This window comes from Grus americana, chromosome 1 (genome assembly GCF_028858705.1).
Source record: "Grus americana isolate bGruAme1 chromosome 1, bGruAme1.mat, whole genome shotgun sequence".
In the NCBI taxonomy this organism is placed as follows: domain Eukaryota; kingdom Metazoa; phylum Chordata; class Aves; order Gruiformes; family Gruidae; genus Grus; species Grus americana.
Window position 1 is genome coordinate 152674748 of NC_072852.1, and position 19056 is coordinate 152693803.

Consider the following 19056-nt stretch of genomic DNA (forward strand, 5'->3'; position numbering starts at 1 on the left):
ACCAGTTCCCCTTAAGTGAAAAGATCTAATTCCACAGATGTTCAAAACTGAGTAGCTGCAGTAAGATATTTAGATACATTAGTAAACAAGATAAATACTACTTCTGCCGAGTGCCTAGCAATCTTTTACAGCCTAGAATTTACTTCCATGTTGATTCAAAAAGATTTTTGTTAGCTAATCCTCAAGGTAAGCCAAGCGGCTCAATAATACTATCGCATAGCCTTCAACAAAAATACATCTTGAAGGAATAAAGTAACTGAAGAAATGCACATGTTTTTTACAATAACAAACTTCTCACTACAAATTTTAAGTACTGGACAGGACTAAGGCAGCTAGAGCAGAAAGAATATCCTCATAAGTACAAATTTTCACAGAACTGACACTAACGGTAGCGCTCTCATATTCATATTTGCAATCTACGTACTAATTGGAAGGGGGTGAGGGGAAGATACATACAATATTTTTTTTTTACCTGGAATGTGTGCTCACTCCTGCTTGAATAAGTGTAGGCATGACAGCTATAAACAAACCAAGCTGCACATCCTGCATCACCAACATGCCAAGTAGTACGCTACTGTAGTCAATATCCCCTGTACACCAACAAAGCAGTCATGGAAACATTCATCAGAATCTATGAATGCTTGCAGTGCTGAGAAATCTAGAAATTGATTAATCAAATGGAGGCTAAATACAGTTCTCAATGGGGTGAGGTCATTGAAAGCATTCTGGGGGGTTTTTTGCCCCACCAGTAAGTCAATTAAAATATATATAAAGATTTATTAAAAATATAAATATTCATATGAAGCTTTCATTACACAATAAAGATATAGACTTTGCTTAGCAGTTAAGCACTAGTTATGCTTTTAATGGAACTCCTCTACTGAAAACATACAGTCTTTAGAATAACAGACATATGTAAGAGCCAGCATGTGTAATATACAGTCTTAATTTAGACATTAGAACATGAATATTCTAGGGAGTGGGGAGAACTTTAATGCATTATGTATGAGGGAGGTTTAAGTAGAAGAAAGCAGAATGGCAAAACTTTTGAAAGGCAACATTTAGAAGTCTTTGAGAAGCTAGCAATATGGCACTTGAGGTACTTATCTGAAGAGCTGTTACCTATGAAAGACTACCTGAGCTGGTCTTAGTCTGCTGAAGAAGGATGTGAATTATTTAAGTTAGCCTTTCTGCCCTGATGACAGACTGGTAGTAACAGTCTAACCTGGTAACCTCTTAAAAAAAGCACAAGGATTCCAGACCCTCAGTGAAGTCAGTTTTTAACATGGAGAGTGCTGATTGGGCAACATCGTCTTTCTCCAAACGGGACTGGCTATGTAAATAGCAGGTACACCTCATAATAAGAATATACACAACACTGGCCAGCATTAAAGGAGGATGATCACAGACTTATCAGTGGGTTTTGTTTTGTTTCATTTTTTAACTAGTTTCTCTCATAATATTACAAAGTCAACTTCTTTCAAATTTTATTGCAGATACTACAGTAGTACATATTTAAAATCATACTTACCTTCTTTATCTCCTCGAACACTACCTGCAAGAAATCTTGACACCAGTGGTGTGCTTGATAAAGATAAACAAGTGGAAATGAAGACACTTTGCGTTGGTCTAATTTGGAGCAAGTGTCCCCATAGTAAACCAAAGGCAATCATCAGAACCGTCATGTAGCAGGGTCCCTGCAGAGATATTTTCCATACCTTGAGAAGAAAACAAGTTCTTATGATAAAGTCTGATGACACTTTTCTCACTAATAAGTTCCAATGATTTTCAGCGTAAATAAGCAGTTAAAGATGCATGTTTTGGGGCTGCAGCGCTGGGCCACAGAAGTAACGGGCTGTCATCTTATACATACTAAAACTCTGAAGTTATTATGCCTAGTAGATAATATCCTATGACAGAAGGCTCATTTACCAAGAATTAGGTAAATTTCCCAGAGCTCACAGACAAATTAAGGGCCAAGGGGCTGTATGGGTTGAAATATATTAAAATCATCAAGTGGAAGATGAGTTAATTGATGTGATTCCAGGGTGGGGAAAAAATGGGACTGGCAAAGACCATCACCAATACCAGAACCCCGCTCCACACTAACATGCACACAATTCTGAAGTAACAATTTACATACTATGGTTTAGGAACCCTTAAATTACTGATTTTTATCTTTGACTTTAGATGGACTAGAAATAGCAGATTAAGCTGAATGCTCATGAATTTTAACACATTTCAATTGAAGTCTTACAAACTCACAACCATCAGTTAAGGAACAAATCACACAATGCAACCCTTTACATACACACAGTCCTTACATATTTTGCAGCAGTATTTTCCACTATTAAAATTCTAGCTGGTTTAGGAGATAACTTTTTTTTTCCTAATTAAGACCAAAAGAAACTTGCACCTTTTTGCTGAATCCTGATGGCCACAGCATGCAATATTCCAGATTGTGCTAACATACTTGCAGAATCAGTTTATTAGCCAGTACAGCATGTATCATCAATTCAGTATGCAGTACTTAAACTGATTTTTTTTTTTTATAACAGTACTGGCAAACATCACTGGACACTCCGTAACAGCAACTGCATGTTACTGCACGTTAAAATAAAGCAGAGATGGATTGCCATAAATTGTGTGAGATTTTTCTAGTAATCAAACTGTTTTACTAAAACGAAGAGTAATAGCAAAGGTTTTTTTGGAGACATCGAATAAATAATGCATTCTGTTCTTTTCAAAGTTAAAAAGAAGAAGCAAATGTAATATTTGTCTTTTCAAAAATGTACAAAAGTTACACCAGCATATTATAGGGAAAATGTAGAAGTCTGAAATAGAACTGATAACTTGAACATTACCAAGTAAATCTTGTAACGTAGAGGTATTATACAAAAATACCTTTCTTAATCTTTCAGGAGAAAATTCCAGACCAACTAGAAAGAGAGTGAAGAATACACCAAACTCTCCTAATGTCTCCACCTGTACAATAGACTTTAAAAAAAAATAAAAATCAGTGCATAGAAGTCTAATTTTAATACAAATTATAAGTCCACTTACAAAACAAATTGTTTCTCATTATGTTTCCATAGGTAGACAACTTGCTGGTCATATGACATCAGAAGTTGCCTCAGCATCTTTAGGGTTCAAACATTTTCCCCATTCACCTGGCTGCTACTAGATAGTTTGGTTGGATAGTGCTGGTCACCCAAAATGCACGTGTGCGTTGATCTAGGTAAGCTTGCTTGCTTATTTGTTGAAAATAAATAGGTTACATTCTATGCATATGCCATTAAACCCCCAAGGCTTGCATTCCAGAAGTTACTTCTGGATAGGTATTTTATTGGCCTATTGGTATAATCATTCTGCTAGACTGTAGTTGCTGTTCTGCTCTCCATCCTATAGACTCCACGGATCCATCTCTCAGACCAGTGCAACTACCAGCCTTTCCACTTCAGAAAGAAGGGTGTGACAACAGGAAAAGCAGTTGTCTTCCTTGTCACAACAGAAAAACGTAATATTTCTTTTCTGTGTATTACAGTCTAGAGAGGACAGAGTCTATCATCAATCATAGAGAAGTGAAGATGGAAACTATCTGCCTACCTCCTCAGTTTCTGCAACATTCAACTTTTTATGAAATACAGAAGCGACAAAAGAAGAGAGCACATACAAGAGACCCAGGCAACATGAACATTATCCAGATGAATAACAATCACAACTCCACAAGAAACAGGCAGCTCACTAAAAAAAAAAAAAACCAAACCTGTCCTAAAGAAACCTCCCTCATCTCTCTTCTGACCATGTCATCTTCCTCAGTACAGGTCTCTGAAAATTCACTGTTGAGTCTCCTTCTAATGCCAAGCTTACAAACTTGTTTCTCAGTTTAAGTGGTTAAGCTTTCCAGACCTTCTCAACCCAGAAGTTACGTACAACACAAAGGTATTATTTAATCTCAATTTTAGAATATGAAATTTTCAAAGTGTAGCATTTGTAGCCTTGTCTTCCAACACAAGATTGACAAAATCCTACAATTTCTACTCATTTCTACTTACTTTGAGCCCAAAAGTAATTTTCAACAAAAGTCCACACAAGAGCTGATGTTGCAAAGACAGTAAGTTCCAAGCAGTTACATGGATATCAGCGTAATAGCACACGTAACTTAATTGGACATTACCATGCAACACGCATTTTGCCTGCTAGCTCAACAATCTATTAATGCACACTAGACCACTAATCAAAATGTGTGCAATGTCTAGCACCCACAGCCCACGGTTTCACATTGAGCTAGTAATCAGGGTACACGTGATGGAGCTAAAAAGGTTCAAGAGACTTCAGGAATGTGGGCAGGGGACTGGAAAAGAACAAGGGCGACTGGGATGGATGAAAGAGCTACAGAGGTGCAAAATAACTCTCTAGGAAGCCAAGCTATGCTACTCAGAGAACTGCTTGTTTTAAACACTGCCTCCACTGCCAACACTGACTTTTTGCAAGTTTCTGAATATTTTATGTCATATAAATAATTTGGCTCTCAAACATGACGCTTTATGATTAAAGACAAAACGAAAAGGAAAACCAAACAAAACCCACACACACAACACACAACCTTCATCTTTCAACAATTGCTTATGTCATGATTATATAGGGAAAAATATTGAAAACAAAGTGATCCAAAGACATACAATTTTAAGGCGTCACTTTGCAAAGGTCCAAGTTTGGAGATTTTTATGTTTTTTAATACATTTGAGGTTGACAATACCATATTCTTTTAAAACTACTTCTAAAGATTTCAAAAAATGAAAGCAGTCAAGCAGCAACCTGCATGCTTACCTTGATACTATTCAGTCCTGATGGTCCTAAGAGTACTCCACAGATGATATACCCAAACATGGTCGGCAATCCTATTGTTGTGCACAGCCAGCCGCATGGCAAAGACAACATTCCTATTGTCACAATATCCTAAATATATAAGATTTACAAATGCGTTAACAGAAAGGACACACAAATTTGTGAGGAAATTAAAGACTATTATCTTTCAAAAGACAAATAGCATGGTAAAATTAAATGTAGACTTGTGCCTGTGAAAAGAAAACACAACTTCAGTAAACTAACCTGAACACTTTGTTGTAGGCGCAAGCAATGCGGTTTTGCAGATGAAGCAGATGAGGTACTGACCTTAAGTAACTAGTAGCTTTGGGGACTTTTGATCAATTTATGAAATGTATTTTACATACGTTATAGGAAGTAGACAGTTTCCTGTGGAATTGTGGGAGGAATTACACTTTGCATTAAAACAAAACGGTGAAATTGATTTGGGGTTTAGTTTGTTTGGTTTTTAATCCCAATCCAGTTATTCTTCATGTCACATCTATGTATTTTCCAGCATTCCTTTTTTGATCACAAGACATGAACAGATAAATTCTCTCTAATGACAATACGCAAGTGGCTTATCAGGCACAGCAGTAGCTCACTTTAACGCTGAGCAGTCTGAGACAAAGGATGCTGCTCCAAAGATGCAACAAGTTAAATCAAATAAAACCAGAGAGGATTGACACAGCATCGCAATTGGTCTTGTGAAGACTATACTAGCAGTAGGGAACACATTGGCCAGATCACCAGTAGGTGGGGAAATCATGAATGCTAGGCTATCTTTAGAGGGACAAATGCTGAAACTATTCAATCCAATCAAGCAGTACTGGCACGCAGGCTAGTGGGAGTAAATCTTACCAAAACAAATGACAAGAATGTCTCTAAAATTACCTTTATGAAATGATGATCAGCACGAGGAATGGTTGAATCTCTGGGCTTGGTAAGGATATACTGATTGTTCTGGGAATCAATGAGCATACTAAGACCTAAGTCATCTTCTACTTCTCTTTTTGAAGCATTTCTTTTGGAGTTGGCTTCATCTTCTTCCACCCTTAAAACTGCTTCAAAGTTTACACCTCTTACCTGTAAGAAAAAGAAAGCGAATAACAACAACAACAACTGGGGTCAAAGAAATATACAGGAAAGAGGAAAGACTATTAGCTGTGTTTGAAGTTGCTCCAGAATTTGTTGACACTGACTAAATATACTGCAGTTTCTCTTAGATAAGCCTTTCAGTCTCTTTATCAAAATTTGATGTCAATAACTGAAAAGGCTATAATTTGGTTTACATTTTAAAAATGAAGGGGTTTCCAGACCTCTTTAGCCAAGTTGCCCAACAAAAAAACAAATAGAGACAAGGTTTCAAAGCTGTAAAATTCCAATTCATTATTTGCAATTGCATCTAATCTGATTTTATTTTTTTATGTATATATACAAAGCTTTATTACATTTAGAATACAAAAGGCTGGATTGAAATGTAACATTTTATATCTTGGAACAAAACCAATTGGAGATTACAAAGTGATATTCAGTTCACAAAAATCTGAAATAACTGCATTCCAAGTCAAAAAAAAGTCACCGTCCTGTAAATATGAAAGCGATGGGAGAAGAACCATTTCTACCTAGCTCTGTCTTCAGTGCCTGTAATTACAAAGTGAAAGACACCAGGATGATTTCATTATTTGCTGTATTTTAAATAATGTAGATTTTGCCAATATTTAGAAACAGTTGTTACTTCTTTTTGAGTCCAGTAAAGAGAACAGGCTGTTGTCATTCCAATGACTGACTACAAAAGATTCAACTTTTCTAGACTGCCGTACTATGCCCAAACAACTCCCCAATTTAATGAAATGTATTCACATAAGCCAACTGTAAACCAGAGTCCTATTTTTCTTTGCTGATTCCCCAGCACATTTCCCCAAACTGTTCAGAAAAACATTAAATATTGAAAATGCAATATTTAACCCACAATTTTTATCCTTTCCTTCTACTCCTTACATTTGTGTGTATAATTAAATAAAAACTTCTATCGTGAGAATGACCTCTTCCCCCATTTTTGTACATCATGGAATATGATGGCCTCTGAATAATTGGAAATCACTAAGAATTGGATAGAGGGGGGAAAAAAGGAATTTGAAACAAATTATGAAGTTTGTAGAATTATTTAGAAGCATAAAATAGCTGCTTCAAACATCAGCATTTTTAGCTGTTGGAGTGAGAGGCTGATGACCATCTTCTTTTCATGCATTATGAAAGTTGTCTTTGCACCTTTTTTTGCCCCAAACCTGTCTTTTTATACATATTTTGCCTTACTTCCCTAAGCTTCCCACTTACCAGGCTATTTTGTATTCCAGAATGAGGCGTCCATTACCAAGTCTAAGAGACCAAACCATGTTTTCAGCTGACGGGAGAAAGCAGGAGCAGCTGCATGCCACGTACATGCAAACTATTCTCACAGTATTGGAGCAAGAAGAAAGGATTCCATACAGTCAGCAAACATGAAGAACTGTTTCTAGTCAGAAATCACAATAAGTGCCTGAGCTTACTGTTCTTTTGTCATCTTTGCTCCTGACCCGCTCTTCCACACCCTTGTTGCTACTCCAGGGATAACAGTGAGCTCTGTGCTCTATTTTGGTAAATGTTGGCTCTGAAATTTACTATTTACACTGACTTTCACACTGGAATTATTTCACTGTTCCATGCAGTGTCCTCATCTTGCAGATGACTATTACTTTCCCTAAAAACCAAAACAATAATAAGCCAACATCTGTTCTAGTATCTTCTTGGGAATTTAATGTTATGACAGCAGTGATAGTGTTCACTAAGCAAGATTATCTTATAAAATACATCAGCAGTGAAGAATCTACTTTGAAGCTTTGGAACTCCAAATTCATATAGAGTTTGTTATATGTTCCTTTGTACTTGGTAGCTTGTGTGTCTGGAACCTAACCAAACTTCTCTGCATCAAAATTAAAAATGTATCATGTATCAAAGATCACATAAAAATCAATGCAATTGGATAAATACAATCCTCATCTAGTGGAATGCACAGTCTAGGTCAGAAACAATATTAGGAAAAAAGGGAAGATGTTTCTAAGATTAAGATAATTATGAAAAAACATCTGTGTTTTCTGTATAATATATTAAAAAAATGATACATTGTGTGGATATTATGGTGCATTTTTACAAAAGAAAAGGGAACTGACAAAAGACAGACTATGCTAGAAGAGCAAGAGTAGATGGCACAGGTTCAGATGAGCTTTAAATACTAATAAATTTTAGGACATGATGAGAGAAAACAGTTATTTTCAGGATTTTATTTCCTAAAAGAGCAATTCCTGAAAATGGGTTGTACATAACAGAATACAGTGCATAAATACTCATCTTGCATTAAGTGGGTTAGCTCAGTTGGTTTTTTGGTTTTGTTTTGTTTGTTTTTACCTACTACAATTCTCTATTTCATTATATTTTAATAGAAGCTTTTCTATCTTTATCACATTACTGATGATTCTATTACAGCTTCTTTGTTCTGATATTCCAGTGTTCCAGCTTCAGAGAAAACATGCTAGATGTTACTTGTAAAGGATGGAGAAGTAAATAGCCCTCCAGGTTGCATTTCATGATTACTTTTCTTTTGTGAGGAGAGATTCAAGCAGAAAACCAAAGAGATACAGTGGGGAAAAAGGAGGCATTGGCATTTTGCTAATTGACAGGTGTAGCAGAAGAAATCTCATTCCTTGTCTCTTTAAAACGTGCCGTTATACCCCAGCGGAACAGAAGAGGGCACTCCAGCTAGCTCGTCCCTTTCTGCTGTTGGTCCTACTCGGCAGGATTCCCACTAGGTACAATTGCTGCGATCTGCTGTATCCAAAATAAAAAGCTGCTTTCGCTTTCTCACAATAGAGTACAATTACACACAAATGTCCTGGCTCTCTCCTACAGAGCAACTGTTTGTCCTCCTCAGCAGAATTCAAGAGCTATGTTTGCCTCAGAAGTCAACCTGCAAATCAACAAAAACTTTTCAAGAGCAAAAGCCAAATAAAATTGGAACCCGTGTTTATGCGAACAAGACCAATTATAGAGAGTCAGTCTCCAAGGATGGCACAATGGGACACTGGAATAAACTGACGTACTCCAGTTTCAAATACACACAGCCTTACCTGAGAGATACTGTCCATCATACAACATAGAAACAATGAACAGTGCTAACAGGTCAAGGTAGGAAAAGCAGAGTAAGTCAGAAGTGGAAGAAAGCAACACCACAAGCACATTTCGAGTCCTTACCTTGAACAGTGTATCTTTTCCCCAACTGTGAAAACTAACTGCAAGGATTCTTCTTCTCTCATAACTTTCTCAACAAAATGAAAAAGTGGAGACTATGCTTAACATGGTAACTCCATATCCTGCAAAGTCCAAATACTACAGTCCCCACCACCACCACTGAGATGTCATAACTCTCATGGGCTCTATCAGCAAGATGGACTATGCTTGTCACTGTCAAAGTGGCAGCTGCAGGGAGGACTTTCAAATCAAAAACACAAAAATCAGTAGCAAAAAGGAGTAATTATTCCCGTTTGCTCACTCCTAACAAGCAATCATTCTACCATTAAATACTGTTTTTTGATGAAACGGAAGCAAAAACAAATGTAGAGCCAAATGTTTTTTGGTTTTTGTTTTTAAACTAGTGACTAAAATCCTAACAAATATTTAACACAAGAGAAACACCCATACAGTACAAATATCAACTCAAAAGTAAATGCACACCACTGAAAAGACTGAGTCTAAAACATCACTTACAGATTTGTTGTCATCAAAGGCATGCTCTTCTATTTCCTCTTCCAATCTATCAGCTGCCTTCCTGACATCTTCTAGAATTTCATCAAGCATTGACAGGCTTTTGTTTTGATGCTGCATGCTCTTAAGGGCTTCAACCTGATGTTTTTCTGCTGCTAAGAGTTCAACGTATTCCATTTCTTCCTGTTGAATTTTACAACACACAGATAAAGCACTGGCCAGCCCTTCGAGCAGGAAAACATTTGACATAAATGTATGCTTATTTTGACACAAACCATCTTACGAGTGGAATTGCAAAAGCAATATAGACTTAATAATGGTATTTGAAGATTGCTTTCTCTTGTGCCAATTTTCATTGGGGGAAATGGGCAAGAAAACTAATAAGCAACCAAACAAAATATCCACCAATTGCCTTTTCTATTCCATTAAACAGTAGAGCTGCCCCAAGGTTATGATCCAGAAAATACAGGAAAGGAATTACTTTGAGGAACTCTAGGAAACATTTCAGAGCTAAGCAAAGTTTAGAGCTCAGTGCTTTAGCAGGGAAGCATAATAAACTTGGAAGTGTAGCTTTACTAGCTACAACAACCAAATTGGAAGGAAAACAATGAATCTTAATTTTATAAGCCGTTTTATAAACATGGGAAGAGGTCTGTGTGTGGTTTTCAAAAACTACAACTGTGGAAACAGCTACAAAAAAAATAAAAGCAGTTGGGAGAGTACAGATGAACAGTCAAGCACTCTAGCCGAGGTTCTTGTTTATGTTTCCCAAGAAGCATTTTTCCTACCAGAAGTAAAATACTTGACTTTGTCCATCTTTTCAGTTTGGGCCTCTTATGAACTTGCACTAATGACTTCTGAAATCCATTTCTAGGCTCAGAAGTAGGAAAAGAAAAAAAATGCTGATGTGGTTTGATATGGTGTAAAAATATTTCAGTAGCTTTCCTGATAAAGTTCTGATGTTTCATTTATCTTTGGATATTTCAGGTTCAAAAAAGAGAACTACAAAAGTTTTATCAAGATTGGACTTACCGCTGCCCCTTCTACATGGTTACCAAGATAATAACCAAACATAATATTTTGTGTAGTGGCAGATTATAATTTGAGTGTTTTTGGAAAAAAGATGCTTCACTTCACATGCCTGCATTCTTTTAAAGATGCACTGGTTGAGAGAGAGAACACCTAAGAATGAAGAAACATATGCAATGGCAGGCTGCTTCCTTTCACTTAGATGCAGGATGCTGAGAATATTTAGAAGAGAGACACTACATCTGTTCTTTAAGAGAGCCAACATTATTACCAAGGGAAAAAAACAGACCAGGCAAAAAATACAAGCAATACAGGTCAGACTGAATTCCCAGAAAACACAAGTTTCTGTCTCCATTTTAGATGCCCTGCCATACCCAGTCGGAAATCAGACAAAACACACAACCTAAGGGAGACCTGTATTCTATCTGCATACCCCCCACAAATATCTTAGATAACCTGGGCATCTAAAATGGTCCTAAAGTCCTATGTTTAAATAACTGCAGTGTCCCCTCCTTCACACACATTTGTGGATGGATATTTTCCCCCTTGAAACCTGCAAGAACATGCACATAATGTAATCAATTCCTTGATGCCAAAACAAGAGTATGTTCAGTACAGCCTGTAACTGTAGCTTAACCCTTTTAAAAACCTCAGAGTCAGATGAATACCTCTGGTTGCGATGAAACCACAGAATTGCTGGCTCTTCTCTGTTGGTGTTTAGAAATACCATAGTTACACCGGCATGATGAAAATTACCCGGTTCCCAAAATAACTGGAGTTGGGAAAAATGTAACTACTAATGTGTTTGTCCCAATCTCATCTGCTTTAGTTCTTATGCAACGGATAAGCAGGAAACACAGTCACTCTCATACAACCTCAAGGAAAAACATTTCCGATCTGTTGTTCTGTGCTAGCAGACATTGCTTGAAAAAAATGTAAAAAACAGCCCCCATATGAGCTGCAGATTCTTTCCTCAGTCAGCAACAACTTAGAACATGAGATGGAATTGATAAGGGTTAGATTCTTTACCCTCAAAAATGGAATGGGTTTTGGGTGGAAGGAGCTCATCAGTCCTTTCTGTCAGCTGAGACAAACTGGCTGAACAGAGTTAAACTGCTGAAAAGTAAATAAGGCTCTAATTTGCAAGAAGTTAACTTTCTCTGAAAAGCAAGGTAGAAGAGCTTTGAAAAACCTGAGTTTAAGTCCTTAATTAATTCCTTTAATTAACAAAGAGTTTTGTAGTCTATTAAAGTGGCATCTCTGTTTTCACGTACAGACCAGTGTCACGGCAGTAGAGCGGGACAATCACAGAGAATGGTGTCCACGAAAGAGACAAATTATCTCAGCCTGCCTCATGTGAAGCAGAAGCGCATCACAGTACTAACAGTGTTCTGCAACTCATGCTGGGAATGGAGACATCTGATCAGGTACATACCAAACAGTCTTTTAAGCAAGGTAATACAGATAAGGATTGTGCATTAAACAGGAGACTGGAACACCTAGAAACACATGAGCTAAATGAAGTAAGATTAAGTAAGACTTTGGGGAAATGCTGGTTAAGAATGCAGGGTTGCTGTCGCTCTCTACTGCTTGCTAAGGGATGAAAAAAGCACATTCAGAAGAGGATGCATCTTTGCACTACTTGAGAGTTGTTTTTTGCATCAATGTCTGAGTAGTAGGCACCAAGAAATTAGAAGCTGATAAAAAGTGGGTAAGATTTTGTTGCTTTTTCCCGAACCTCCACACAGGTTCCTGGAGAAAAGGAAGGCAGAACCTATCTTCAGCGCTTCTTCCTTCCTCCTCCCCCCACCATGAATGACTCCGCTATATCTTTTCCCAGCAGCAGAACCAGCAAGAAATGCAACAGACATGCATACATATCCCAACACTAAAGACTTCCAAATACTTCAAATCAATAGAAATAAAATGAAGGACAGAGTCCAACACCCTCTACAATAATTTGTATTTTCCATTCAATCACTGTCTAAAAAATGAAAAGGATGTCTTGTGAGTACACCAACAAAGTAATTGTTACAGTAAAATGAAACTGGAACAAAATTGGATCTAATGTGTGTCTTCTGAAGTAAGAACAAGAACAAAAAAATTTTCGTCTTTTTGGCATTCATCTCCTCACTATCCTTTGTTTCACTTTATATAACAATTGTAAGGTTAGAACAACAACTATTCTGTTTACCTAATCATGTGCATGACATAAGAAGGAAGGATGGAGAAGATTGCTCGTCCAAGTAAATATCTTGATAGATAATACAAAAAAAAGCCTACACAATCCACCTTTGTATAAGTAAAGTTTTGACAGGATGCACATCTAAAACACATCATTATAGATGCAGATATCCTTTTATAAGGAAAATGAAGCAGTACCATTCTTAGGTTCAAGGATAGATTACTTCAGTATTTTACAGTAATGTTGCCAAGAATTAGGTAAATGAGAAAGAAGATTCTGGACAGTTTCACTGCTGCTATTTCAAGAGCTCTGAGGGAAAAAAAAAAGAAAAAAGATGAAAAATCAAGTAATTTTCATGACAGTTGCTACCATTTCTATGCAGCAGAGGCTGGCACTACCATTAAGTGCCAGTATCAAAGTCACATTGAGCACTTCATTGGCACACACCTAGATCCAAGCTACTCCCTATCCAAATTTGTCATAATTGTCTTTGTTGTCACCGCACAGACCACTCCAGTCTCCCAGGTCTGCATCCTAACTGCTACTTCCACCAGCCTTTCTTGCCACAATTCACCACACACCTTTCTTGCACACAATCTCTTGCCGCCTTCACCTGTTAAGATCTGCACATCTCTCACACAAATGCCCTTTAGATATTCTCCCAGCTCAGATGCTATATCCAAATTACTTTTTTTTTCCCCTTCTCTTGTTTCCTTGCACAAGGGCAGCCTCTTCTTTCAGAAAGCAGAGAACAAAGATAATTCTTAATACTCCTCCAGTGGTTGAGGGGTAGAGCAAGGAAGAGAGCAATTTAAATACCAAATCAGTTACATGACATTTTCTCTCAATGGGAGACTTTCAGTACACAGTCTGAGCACTTTCAAGTCCAGTAGACAGCGGCAGATTGTGCACACCCTAACAGGTCTGCATTGACATGGGAACTCAAATCTTCCATGGCGTATTTGTGCTCAACTGTTACTCATCTGTGCTTTTCTTGGTAAAGTTATCTCAGCCAGCTCTTTCTTGGAAGCACTGTTGTTCAAACCTATGCTGTTGTTCAAACTTAGGCTAGGAGTGCTACACTGAGATTAAAAATCTAGTCATCTCATATTTTGCATGTCCATTTTACCCACATCTATATGAATATGGAAATAAAAGGCAAGAAGTCATTCTGTTTAAATTGTAGATTTTGGTTGAGTAATTATCATTTAAAGTGGAAAAAACAGTTAGCATTTGGCAATTTATGGCATTATTTCCCCTCTGATAATCCCACTGGTTTATCTAGTGCAACTGTGCAACGTGCACTGACTCACTTCTTGTATTCCTATCACTTTAACATAATATTTGCCATAGGTCTTATGATTAGGCTTAGCTTTGTTTTGAAATAAGAACTATTGACTGTCAGTAAGTTCTAAGCTCTACACTGGAACTACTTCTAATTGTACTAATGAGAACAAATACTCCATTCAAAATCCATTTTAAATGGTAAAACATTGCAAGTTTTATGTAGATCCACTTTTTTATTAAAACAGATTGAAACCATGCCATAATAAAATTAAAATCGCAAGAATAATATTAAAACTCTACTAATAAAGATAGGGGAACTAACCTTAATTGCAGCTTCTCTCAAGGCTTCCAGCCTTTGTCTACTGCTTTCTTTCATATTTACAACATCTTTGTAATCACCCTGTAGAGCTCTCTGGAGGCCATGGATTGCTTGAAAGACTGAGTTTTCACTTTCATTTAGCTCCTTTTGGAAAATTTCAAAGGTATGCACCTGAAAAAGTTTCTCTTCATCTGACAGTCCCACATCCTTCTCAACTGCTCTTATAGCATTTTTTAGTTTGTTGAGAACAACATTCTTTTGGCGAAGAAGACCAGACAGTTTTCTGCAGCTCTCCAACATCCACTGCTTTCTCTGAGTGATAACAGCTCCTTTCCCACGGTGCAGCTTTATGGCATGCTTTACTACATCTTCATGTTCTGCAGGATTTGCTAACCGGCCACAAGGCAGTGATACCAACGTCCATAGGTAAATAAATCCAGTCACCTTCATTTTTCGCTTTTTATTGCTGTTGGGAGAAACTGATAATCCACAACTGCTCAAAGCTTTCTGCTACATGGTTTCCACATCTCCAGTATGCATACTATGCTGCAAGATAGTACAGTACCAATCAGTTATCAAACATGATAATGTTGGGCCATTCCATCAAACAAATGTAGAAAACAAACCTAAGACTGCATCCTACATTATGTTAACAGAATGTATATGGTCTCCTTCAGCCAACTGTTATCAAAACCAAGAAACAGCCCAAGGTTATTGATAGATTTTTCTTCTCCCCTGGAGTATTTTCTATACATCATCTTGTTTTAAAAACACTGAATGGAAAATCTAGTCATATCACATGGTAGTCATCTGGGCTGCTTCTTAGAAGAGAGAAAAGCCGTTAAAAATATTAAGCTGCGATGCCATGGGCTGTACTTCAACCTAGTACCAGAATTCATTCTTCTTATCTATCAGTAAAGCGCTTGTATTGTTTCAAACTTTTCCTAAAAAAATTATCATAATCATGTTATTTATACAGCCTCAGAAGCATTAACACACTCAACTATACAAAATATAATGAAAAAAAGCTTAACTGAAACAGATTACATTATAAATCACACTTGTGAAAGAAACATTTATACAGTAAAGAAGTAACAGCAAAACTTCCTGGACTTCTGAGCAGTATTAGTTTGGATCAAAGATACTCACCCGAAAGGCTGCATGGCCTTGAGGTATTTTACTTCAAAGCTAATTACCGATCCTCATGATTTTAAAATAGGGTTATAAGAACACTAAAAGTAAAATCAATTCATTCATGAGTCCCTTTCCCAGAAGCTACTCGAAGATCTATATTTAAACTGCTGTATTTGCTTTTAAGACCAAGCAGGGTAGAATTTCAAAACTATGAACCAATTTCCTTCCCCCAGATCCTACAGGAAAATACTGACATTATTGTAAAATAATAAAGTTACATTTTCTTAATAAAAACCCCCACCAAACCCACAAAAACCCCCCACACACCACAAAGCTATAGATAACAATGCATAAATGTATGTACAAAACATACATTCATCACCGAAGCATGGCACTCCAAAAATGCACAGCACACACTACATGTTAGTAGATCATCAATAGAGCAGATATTTGCCTAAAACTTTAGCTGCAATCTTTACCTCTGGGCCAACGGACTTAATCAGGAACCAACATATGGACATAATCATCTGGAAGCACTCTGGCTAAGAGAGAATCTTCCTTCCCCATAATGCAGCAGCAGCCGCAACCACAAATATCCAAGCCAGCCATCGTCAATATATAGACCGGGAAGGGAAGATGGCAAGCACAGCCATGCACTACCTTCATTTTTAAAATGCACTCCAATTTCTGTTTCAGAGAACTGAGAAAATCTGTTTGTAGGTTGGTTGATTTCTTTTCAATGCATGAAATGCGAGCCAAAGTATTTAGCTATCATTAGTTGACTATAGGCTAGGGTTTAACAACATGAAGCGCTAAAACATTTAAAATTAAGACCCAAAAGTGCAATTGAAGTAGCAAAAGCATGTCTACATCACACTAATTTCAATAAAATAATAAAGTAGAAATATTTCAGAACTTTGATAAAGCTATGGGGTTTACTGTTTATATGAGATCAGGAAAAAAACAGCAATCCCCGCCACCTGGCAAAATTCTAGAGTGATATTTAAGGAAATATTTCTTCATGTATACCAAGTAATACTCTTTGTGTTTAACGTGTTTGGGGGAGAGACTTTGCTGAATATATTACAACCTATTCCTGCAAGAAAGAGGGAGAAGAAAACGCCTAGTGTATATTCAAGCTTCCGTTTGCAGGGAGGTGAGTAAACCACTCTATTGCATGTCTTATGTGGTACGTCAAACCACATAACTAAATTCTGAGCAGAGATTTATACTAGTAAGTTTGCCCATTGTCGCACTGTGTAAACTTACCACTGCAGTTCAGACACAGTATAGTTTCAGTGTTTTTTACTTGGCTAACAAAAACTATTTAGAAAAGTGGCACCTGCAGCAGTGCTCAAAAGCTCTTAAGGGAATGATGACCCCACATATAAAAATACATTATGTGCATCAGAGCACAAATGAAGAGGAAAAAAATCCCACACTCCTCTCCATGCACCAGTATTTACCAAATTAGAGGGAACTCCTGTCGTTTGGAGTCCCTTTTAAGCACAGTTTGTTATCTGATGGATTGCAGCTCATCTTCCCGGTTTTTCCTTCCCGAACACGATACCGTAGTACCGGATTACATCAAGCTGATCGCTTGCCTCCCATGCAAACCCGGATCCTCTCTTCCAAAACGCTTGCGGATCCTTCCACAAGCGCCTTCTCAGGATCCGCAGGGCAGCCGAGGCGGGGGAGCCGGCCTCTGCCGTGACTCCCCGGGCGCCTCTGCCCCGGCACGCACCCACCTGAGGGCGATGGCCGCCGGAGGGCAGCTCCCTGCGCCGACGCCTCTCTTCGCGGGCCGGCTTCCGGGCGGCGCCTGCCGGTACCTCTCCCTGGGGAAGGGGGGGGAAAGGGGGAGAGCAGAGAAAGATCAGGAGAGCGCGGGTGCGACCAGTTCCTTTCCCGCCTCCTCATGGCGGCGGAGGGAGGGAGAAAGGCAGGCGGCCGCCCCGCAGCCCGCCCGGCGCTCCCGGCAGCGGCACTCAACTTTCCGGCCCCGCGGCAATAGGATCAAACCCGCCGCCGCTTTCTCGCAGCCCCCACCTTGCCCCCCCCGCCGACAACCGCCCAGCGCCCACCCCAGTGCTGGTCTGGCCGCCGAGGGGAAGGAGACGGAGACAGCGGCCGGCCCCGGGCGCTGCTTCCTCCCTCCGCCTCGCTCACCTGCGGCAGGGAGGGAGGGGGACCGGCAGCGGCCAGGGGAGAGCGGGAAGGACGGGAATCGCAACACGGCGAGGACGGGGGGGGTAAGGGGGCGGCGGCCGCTGACGGAAGGCTCCGAGGAGCTCCGTCCTTGCCAACGGCCGCCCCCCTCACCCTGCGCCGGTTACCGAGCGCCGGTGCGGCACCTTTAAGCGCAGAGTCAGACGGGATCTGTAGTCCCGGCGCCTCCTCGCGGCGTGTGGTTGGGAAACGTAACAGCGGGTTCCCCCCAAACACACACACACACACACACGTTCCCCGCCATTCCGGCCGCTCTCCGGCGCGGTGCACGCCGGGAGGCGTAGTCACCGCTCCGCCGCGCCCCATCCCCGCGGACGTCGCCTCTCTCCGCGGGCAGCGGGGCGCAACGGGGCGGGGGGGGGAAGGGCACCGCGGCTGCACCGGCGCTGCGGGCGCGCACCTCGGCCCCGCGCCCCGCCTTTGCGCCTGGTCCCTCGAGCGCGGCCGGCGATAGGCGGGACGGTGCGCGCCTGCGCGAGAGGCGGCGCCGGGCGGTGAAGTTGGTCAAAGCGCCGGTGATAAAATGGTAGGTTGTTGGAGCGGGGGGGGGGAGAGGGGGCAGAGAAATTGGGGGAGGGGGGAAGCAAACCCCAAGCAGCCCCCAGCCACCCGGGCCAGCGAGCCGAGCGCACCCGCACACAGCCCGCAGTTTCCTGCTGCTCCCCTCCCTTAGCGCCGGGTCCCGCTCCCCTGCCCAGGGAGGGGACGGCGTTAGGCGGGAGGGGACGGGGGGGCGGCGGCGGCGCGGGCCGGGGGCGAGGGGACACACACCCCGTACGGAGTCGGCCTCCTGCCTCTGCTGGCGCCGGGAGCGGGGAAGGTCACTGGGGGCGGGGGGGGAGGGGAGGGGGCGGGGCGGGCAGCGCCGCGGGTATTTCGAGCGCCGTCCCCGGCAGCCGGCGCGGCGCGTACCTTTCCCTTTTTTGGGCTTCGGGCTTGCGGGGCAGGTTGCCGGAGTCCCGTGTCCCTTGCTCCCGCCGCCGCTCCGCCTTCCGGCACCGGGCGGGTCCCTCCCGCCGGCTTCCCCCCCCCCCCCCCGCAGCTTCTCGCCCCGGGACGCGGCAGGTGCAGCGGCGGCAGCCGGAGGCGGCGCTGGGAAAGGTGCGGTACAAATTGCCTTCCCGGGGCGGAGGGTGAGGGAAGGGGAGCGGGGGAAGGCGGCCGGGGCCGGCGGGACGAGCGGCGGGGTGGCGCCGGGAGCGGTCGGAGC

The 19056-nt window shown here is 40.8% G+C and overlaps 2 protein-coding genes across 9 annotated transcripts in view; one reads left to right on the forward strand and one right to left on the reverse strand.

Annotated features, from left to right (window-relative positions):
- Nucleotides 1-17951, reverse strand: part of TMCO3 (transmembrane and coiled-coil domains 3) — a 34695-nt gene extending 16744 nt beyond the window's left edge. For 2 of the 3 annotated variants that reach the window (XR_008573926.1, XM_054801784.1), the window contains exons 1-7: nucleotides 14487-15983; nucleotides 9667-9846; nucleotides 5761-5952; nucleotides 4831-4959; nucleotides 2905-2997; nucleotides 1532-1718; nucleotides 473-590 (exon numbers count right to left, since the gene is read on the reverse strand). Coding sequence is in view for 2 of the 3 variants with exons in the window: in XM_054801784.1 (XP_054657759.1) it covers nucleotides 473-590; nucleotides 1532-1718; nucleotides 2905-2997; nucleotides 4831-4959; nucleotides 5761-5952; nucleotides 9667-9846; nucleotides 14487-14933 (1346 nt within the window). In the remaining variant the exon portion in view is untranslated. Of the gene's footprint in view, nucleotides 1-472; nucleotides 591-1531; nucleotides 1719-2904; nucleotides 2998-4830; nucleotides 4960-5760; nucleotides 5953-9666; nucleotides 9847-14486; nucleotides 15984-17365; nucleotides 17456-17786 lie in introns of those variants that run through there. The other variant, XM_054801776.1, reaches the window with a different exon arrangement.
- A 277-nt stretch (nucleotides 17952-18228) lies between these two features.
- The window catches only part of DCUN1D2 (defective in cullin neddylation 1 domain containing 2), a 32349-nt gene continuing 31521 nt past the window's right edge, over nucleotides 18229-19056 (forward strand). The window contains exon 1 of one of the 6 annotated variants that reach the window (XM_054801908.1): nucleotides 18229-18372. In XM_054801908.1, the coding sequence (XP_054657883.1) occupies nucleotides 18370-18372 (3 nt within the window). In that variant the 5' untranslated portion in view covers nucleotides 18229-18369. Of the gene's footprint in view, nucleotides 18373-18725; nucleotides 18948-19056 lie in introns of those variants that run through there. The other 5 variants (XM_054801932.1, XM_054801924.1, XM_054801950.1 and 2 more) reach the window with 5 other exon arrangements.